This window comes from Aplidium turbinatum, chromosome 9 (assembly GCF_918807975.1).
Source record: "Aplidium turbinatum chromosome 9, kaAplTurb1.1, whole genome shotgun sequence".
NCBI classification, from domain to species: Eukaryota; Metazoa; Chordata; class Ascidiacea; order Aplousobranchia; family Polyclinidae; genus Aplidium; species Aplidium turbinatum.
In genome coordinates, this window is record NC_137480.1 from 21,452,300 (window position 1) to 21,460,380 (window position 8,081).

Sequence of the window (8,081 nt, forward strand, 5' to 3'; positions counted from 1 at the left end):
TGGCAACTTTGATGATGAATATCGTTGTATGCTAATTTCTGCGAAATATTCAAACGAATCGCGGCAACGCAGGAAGGCAGGTTGCTCACTGGTTTCTGCTTCGGCTGTGCTTCATTCAGCTTTATGTCTTGCATCATGAGTGGTCAAATTCGACTGCAACAGAATCAGCATGGGTCTTTCTAGTGTAGCCTGAAAATTAAAGCTTTGCTTGAGAAAACAGCAGGTCTAGCCTCACCTTTGAAAGTTTTGATAAAGTTTGTTTCTGCTCAGATTAGTTTCATATACAGTATAATTGTAAGCTGCATTCAAAGGCTGTCATAAAGATCAACTTACTTGTTATTAATGAGTTCCTTCACTAACAATAAGCAAACTATGTAATCATTTCTATTCATTTGCATATTTTGCCTTTGTGGTAGATTCCCAGGTAGTCTAACCTGCACTGTGGAAAAAGATACAATAACAGAAATGAACATTTAAAACAGAAAATAAGAAGGATTTTATATGAGGTAAATAGATTACATGTAGAAGCCTTTTTCCCCCAAATCCTTGAAGTTAAAAGATAGAATATATAGCCTAGTGAAAAGTGTTTAGCACTGTATCGTATGTTAGCCTAAACTTATGTTTAAGAATTTAGGTTAAAGTGTAGGCTATAGGTTTTTTTAGGTTTAGGTTTTATTAAGTAATAAATAAACAACCTTATCTCAAATTAATTAAGATAATCAAGGCGACATCACATTAGGTGCCAAAGTAGCTCAAACCGCAGCTGCCAAAGAGGGAATTTGATTTAGTTTTGCACTGCTAACTATTGTTACTGCAACAATGGTAAAGTTGCTAAGAATTATTAAAAACTCTGTAGGCTCAAGCTAATTTACCAAATTAGTGCCAAAAAAAAAAAAAAATTTCTATCCCACCTGTAGCCTACTAGCCTAATTTAGATCAATCTTTAATACTTCATAATTTTTTCCAAGTTTTAGAATGTTCATCTAGCAAATTGTTTAAAAAGTTTTTTTTTTCTTGTACTACAGGGGTGCCAGAAACCATTGCAGGCCTAAATGTTTGATTACATAATTTGAATATGAAAAAGATGAATGAGAATCAACCGTGTCCAGAAAAAAATGCATCGATTCTATCTAAAGTGTTTTTTTCTTGGTTCACTAGGTAAGATTAAGACAACAAAGATATAAACTTATTTGCTTCTATAACCCTTTTTGATTGTATTTGACTCTTTGATGGGATAGATGGCAAGACCTATGCTGAAAATTAAATCATTGTGGACAGATCGTCTATAATATTTTATGTTTCTAAAGTGTTTGTCAAATGAACTATTGGGTTGGATAAATGAGGTTGTTTAAACCTGTTGTGTGCAGTTATGCAGCATAAAAAAATACTTTTTTTCAGTAGAACCTAGCTCAAAGAACTGTTTATTAGCAGTAGCGATTCATGTACAAGCAAAAGTTTCAAAACAAGCCTGCTTGATATAAACATCGGACCTGTGTTCACATCGTATGGACTTAATAATTTATTACTATTTGGCCTACATTAGGCAATAACTGATTAATTGAAGTAAGTAAATCATGTTCGATTTTGGCATTGATTGGACTGCATGTGCATAAATTAAAACATATGATGATTTACATTTTTTGCTTTTCATGCATTTCTTTATCATTGTATATATTGTCTTCAGAGTACAGACTTTCCATTACGGTACTGCAATAGTTTTACTTTTGAACAGCTGTGGTTTATTTTGTGGTACAATATTTCACTCTTTCAGGATTTTTTTTACTGGCTACAAACGCCCTCTTGAAAAAGAAGATCTTTGGGAACTAGATGAGCCCAATACAGCAGAAGCAAATTACCAACTTCTTTCAAAACACTTGAAATTCAAACAGACTGAGATGTCAACAAGGTGCAACCTGTGTTGTTTGATTGTGTTTACTTCGATATGAGCGCTTCAGTGTGAATAATCATTAGCTGGTTCTTTGCGTGAGGCGATAAACGTGGATCATGGATGCTGCTGCTATTATGTTTGTGCTACAAGTGATGTTGCTTTATGAAGTCACCTAGATATTACAATTATTGAGTTTAAGAACCGCTTAATTAACAGAAGAGTGTTGAACAACGAACGTCTAACTGAATCTCTCACCACTCGGCTATTCAGCAGACTGATCTCATGCTTGATGATTACGGATGGGTGAAACGTTCTTTTAGTCATCGTTTTTTGTTTTTTATAGTTTTTTCAGTCGTTTCATAAAAGAGATCCTTCAGACCACTCTTAGAAAAAATTGAAAAAACCCTTAAAACTAGACATTCTATTTTATGCCTAAATTAACAGTAAAACTCAGTTAAATTATGCTGCAATAGAGGGCAAAAAGTTTATTTAAGTTACATTAAACCAAAACAGACTCTTTAAGAATAAACCACCTTTACACAGTGGCCTATTTATCTGATGTTCATATTAGATCTGAGGTTTACTTGTTCAGGTAAAATTGCTGTTCTGTGCATTTGCATCATTGCAAGACCTGGCAGTATATCTTGGCCAATTGCTTAAACGTCTGTCAGTCGATTGAATACTGTACATATACAAAAATATTTTTCTGTAGGAGGGTAATTGTCGGAGGTAGAACTGGATTTGTATTACATCAATACATCATGCCTTGCTTTTAAAATCTTCTATACATTACTTTTTATAACCAATCTTAACACAAATTTATTTTCTGGCTTTTTTGTTGTTGAATTTCTTTGTGTGGTGCTTCAATACTGTGTCTTAGTTTCGTTCTTGTGTATGCTTTTATGATATGTATGAACGCTTTTAACCTTTTTTGTAGAGCGGAAAATCAATTCAGAAAGGATAGAAAAACAAAAAGCTGCAAGAAAGAAAACGAAAAATTAATAGCGGCTGATGAAACTACTGGTATGTGCAGGGATCGAGTAGCTGGTAGCCCACATTTTGTCGCTCATACGTGGTGCCTGCTCAACAATGTCCTCTCTGACAAATCTTTTAACAAATGCAGGGATATCTATAACTACGGGATTGGAAACTCTATGGAACTGAAAACCATTTTATACACCAGTAGGGTCACTTTTCTATGTGCGCTGCTGTGATAAATAATCACATAAATTGACCTCAAAGGGCAGCAAGTAGTAGGCTAAACGAACAACCAAAAGTGTAACAATCAATTCACCTGCTGTAAATTGTAAGGTCTACGCTTGCCTGGTTTGTTTATTTGTTTGTATTCCATAGCGTAGTCATGTTGTATTTTGTTTGCTGCTTAAAAAATTTCCAGAATGACTATTGGTTTTAGTTCTGATGACATCGTAAACGAATTGGTTTCGCACTGGATTGGTCTGTGAACAAGTTGATGATACAACAGCATATTTCACTAATTGCTGAACACTCCTCATTTACTTCTGATCCTATTTGCAGCACGCAAAATGCTAAAGAACAACCCGGTTTTTGGACTCGTTGCATTCATTCATTTTTTGGATTCATCATTTTTTTTCTAGCAGCGTAAATGTACTTTTATAATCAATTAAGTTTTAATATGAGTGTACATTTTGTATTATTATTGTAAAATCGAATTTTGTATATGTTTTAGTCTGCATTTTATTTTGTTAATCTTTCTGTAGTCGTAGTAATGTGATGACCCTACTGATGTATAGCACTGAATAGAGTTTCCAATCCCGTAGTTATAGATATCCCTGAACAAATGGTTTATTTTTGATAGAAAGGTTGTCTTCTGATCAAACAACAAGTTGCAATTTTTTCCAAAAGGGTAAACATATATTAAATACAGCACTTTATTATTATTTTGCTTTTTTGTTATTAACATAACTATAATAAAAGTAAATTCATCATCATTATTTTCAGCCTGTGGTAGCCCACTGCTGTGCGTAGGCCCCTTTTCTTTCCAATCGAGTCGATTGTGTGTTTTTATGTACGGTACCAGTTAGTTGTTTCACATTTTTTGTCAATCTCCTTTCTTCATCCCTGCTTCATCTCATTTGTGGTTTTCCTCGTTTGCGTTTGTTTTCCCAGGGTGTCCAAGTTGTTAATTTGTTTGTCCATTTCTTGTCCTGATATCTTGCTATTATCACAATATCCAGTAATTTTGTTTGATTTCGAATCCATTCAGCAGTTTTTCTGTCTGGCTATGTTAAACCCATCATAATTCGTCCATGTGCTCTTTGCATTGATCTTAGTTTATACATAAGTTAACTTTTTTGTAAGGTTCCAAGTTTCCGCGTCATATGTAACAGTTGGAAGGATGCATTGGTCGTAGACTTGTTTTTTGAGAGAAAGGGATAATTTTGACTTAAATATCGAACTTGCTTTTCTGAAGGCTTGCCTACCAAGTAATATTCTTCTTGCTATTTCATTTTCTTTGCTGGAGTTGTGATGTTTTGACCAAGGTAATATATTGATCAAATCTTTCGATTATTATTTCATATGACAGAGGTTGATCTGGTGGAGGGTCCAGTGGGAAAGGTTACTCGTGATGAAGTGGTGGAGGCAATGGGACAAATGAAACTGCATAAAGCAGCTGGTCCATCAGAAGTGAGCGTAGAGATGATAAAAGCAAGTGGAGAGTTGGGAATTGAAGTAATGCTACAACTTAGCCAAAGGGTATTAGATGGAGAGGGAATGCCGGAGGAGTGGAAGCATAGTATTGTTGTTCCACTGTTCAAGAGAAAAGGGGATGTGAGAAGTTGCAGTGCATATAGAGGTGTAAAACTACTAGAGCATGGAATGAAAATTGTGGAGCGAATACTAGAAAAGAGGTTAAGAACATTGGTGAAATTAAATGATATGCAGTTTGGATTTATGCCAGGAAAAGGTACAGTGGATGCTCTGTTTATATTGAGAAGAATGCAGGAGGAATACCGAGAGAAGCAGAGAAAACTATATATGTGTTTCGTCGACTTAGAAAAGGCATTTGACAGAGTACCAAGGAAAGTGATAGAATGGGTAATGAGGAAAAGAGGTATACCGGAGGTATTAGTGAGAGCTGTGATGTCTATGTATGAGGATGCAAGAACAAAAGTGAGAGTTGGATCAAATTATTCAAACGAGTTTTCTGTGAAGGTTGGTGTACACCAGGGATCAGTTTTGTCACCTCTGATATTTGCTATTGTGGTTGACGTTGTAACTGAAGGAGTGAGGGAGGGCTTATTGAGTGAAATTTTGTATGCAGACGACCTGGTCTTGACAAGTAATAGTATGGAGGGAATGGAGAGAAAGTTTGAGAAATGGAAAGAAGCATTTGAAACCAAGGGTATGAAGGTGAATCTTGAAAAAACAAAAGTGATGGTGAGTGGAGCAGAAGAAACAGTTGTTGAGAGCAAAGTAGATCCCTGTGGAATATGTGGCAAGAGAGTGATGAGAAATTCAATGCAATGCAAGGAATGTGGAAAGTGGATACATGCAAGATGTGCTAATGTCAAGAGAGCCGCAACAAGATTGGCGAAGTGTTTTGTTTGTGGGAAATGCAGTAAAGGAAGGAATGAAGTGGAAGGCATCGAAACAGTGACAGACTTCTGTTATCTGGGTGATCGGATAAATGGAAGTGGTGGATGTGAAGCAGCGGTGACAACAAGGGCAAGATTGGGTTGGGCAAAGTTCAGGGAATGTGGGGAAATGTTGCATGGCAGAAAATTTTCACTAAGGATGAAAGGAAAAGTATATCGGAGCTGTGTGCGGCCTGCAATGCTATATGGTAGCGAGACATGGGTATTGAGAGAGAGTGAACTGGCAATCCTGAGAAGAACGGAAAGGTCAATGGTGAGAGCAATGTTTGGGGTGAAAACGAGAAGGGAAAAAAGGACTGAAGAATTGTTGGATATGCTAGAGATGAGAGAGACCATAGACCAACTGGCAAGGGCAAATGGAGTAAGATGGTATATTGGTATGGACATGTGATAAGGAGGGAGGAAGGAAGTTTTCTTAGAAAGGCACTAGATCTAAAGGTGGATGGGAAGAGGAAACGCGGTCGTCCAAGAAGAACGTGGAAACAACAAGTGAAGGATGAGTTTAAAAAAGTCGGACTGAAGGAGGAAGATGCAAGGGACAGGGTGAAATGGAGAAAAGGGATTAAGACAATTGCTGCGCGGAAACAATCGGCCACCCCCACTAGTGGGGAACAAACCGACGATGGATTATGATGATGATTATTTCATCTCGCGTAATAGGCTATTACTATTTGTTTCTACTAATGTGTTACACATGACTTTTGTTTTGTTCATTTGAAAACGAACCTTTTTGCTTTTCATGTTCTTTTAGCTATTACATATCATGTTCAGATTTCTTATACATATCATGTTCAGATATGTATAAGAAATATGTCATCAGTAAAACGCAAATGATTGATGTATGTATTCACCGTCTATTTTGATTCCTTTTTCTTCTTAATTAATTCTTTAAAACATTCTTCCAGGGCTGCTATAAATAATTTTGTAGATAATGTGTCACCTTGGCGTACTCCTTTTTGAATTAAAAATGGTTTAGAATCTTTATGTAACCGAATCATGGTTGATCGATTTGGTTGTATGGTTGTATGATTGTGTTGTATGAATGTTGTATGGTTGTATGATTGTGTATGGTTGATCGATTTCTTGTTTTTCCAGTGCAATCCGAAGAAGAGCGGAATAATGTATTTATATGTTTTCTTGATTAGTTGATTGATAGTAATTAGTATGCAGATTTCCCATGGCTAAAAAACTTTTCTAACGCCAGCTTGTTCTTTAGGTTGCTGATAGTCTAAAATTCAAGTAATTCTGTTATTAATTACTCTGGTGAAAAGCTTGTAAACTGCCGGAAGTAGGCCAATCGGATGGTAATTTTCTAAGTTTTTTTTGATCTCCTTTTTTATGTAGAAAATAAGTCAATAGTTGCAATACGAGGTGTTCTTCTAATGTATTTTAAAACATGCATAAGCTATTGCATCGGCAGTAGTTAGGGCAAATATATTGCCTTAACGTCGCTTGCTGATGTTTTTCGCTTGGAAGTATCTAATAATGATAATGTGTGTTTTTATATAGCGCTGCATCCATCGCAGATACGCGTTTCTCCTCAGCACTTTACAAAGCAAAGTGTCAGTGCAGCTGTATAAAGCCACAACCGAGTTCATTAATACCCGAATCCATTCCATTGCTGAGTGCCAAGAAGGAATAAGATTCAGTATCATTTTTGAACAGTCTTTGATATGATCCTACATGACATCGAACCCACGCCCACCTATTCGAAGGTGGACACATTCTTGTTTGTATTTTTGATTTAACCGAATTTACACGAATGTTGCAGAAAATGCGCAAAGGTTGCTATTTTTCCAAGCAATCTTAAAGACATACGCTCCATGCCTTTTGGTTACAATTCTTTCAAGATCAGTCATACTGGCTCTTCGTCTCGCCAATCCAGAAATTCTCAGGTCAATAGACAAGAAAATGTTATTTTGTAACAACTAAATTCTTGTTTGGAAAGAAACTACGTATTTCATAATTTTTTATGGTACTGTAATTATAAAATTGTTGCCAGGAAAGTATTTGCGCTTTATTTTATTTTGCCCCACCCAAGCGACTGTTTATTGTCTTACTCTTAAACCAATATTAGAAATCTCTATGTGAGTATATGTACGTTTAGAATGGTTGGGCACGATACACTTCAACTTCATAAAATGAAATTTCACGAATTTTAGTGCAATATGCTTAAGCGAGTGCTTTAAAACTTACCATGTTCTAAAGTAGTTGATTTCAAATCGGAATTGGCAGCTTCTCATACTTTTAAAGTTTAGGACCCTGGCCAGGTTACCAAGGTTTCTGTAGTTCCAGTTTTTAATGGAAGTATTGGTGTCCTTGTGTTAATTATTTTAACCACTAGAACTGAATATGGAATTGACCTTAAAGTACGTTGCGTAGCTTCACACCATAAAAGTCGCTCGTTAACTCTTTTTTTTCATATACGTAGCGTCGTAGTAACGTTTTTTGTCCGATCATTGTCTGATTATAAATGTCGAGGAAGTTAACCTGCACCTGTAAGGCACGGAATGGCCCGATTCGGTGAGTCCGATTCGGTGAGTCTGATTCGGTGA

At 36.1% G+C, this 8,081-nt stretch overlaps 1 protein-coding gene across 1 annotated transcript; it reads left to right on the top strand.

Annotated features, from left to right (window-relative positions):
* Positions 1-419: 419 nt before the first annotated feature.
* On the top strand, positions 420-6,646 carry LOC145776783 (ATP-binding cassette sub-family C member 3-like). Its single transcript, XM_082588009.1, has 5 exons — positions 420-506; positions 1,026-1,158; positions 1,772-1,906; positions 2,826-2,963; positions 6,622-6,646. Exons 2-5 carry the CDS (start codon positions 1,076-1,078, stop codon positions 6,644-6,646), a joined length of 381 nt encoding a protein of 126 aa, XP_082444135.1. The 5' UTR covers positions 420-506; positions 1,026-1,075.
* Positions 6,647-8,081: the final 1,435 nt, after the last annotated feature.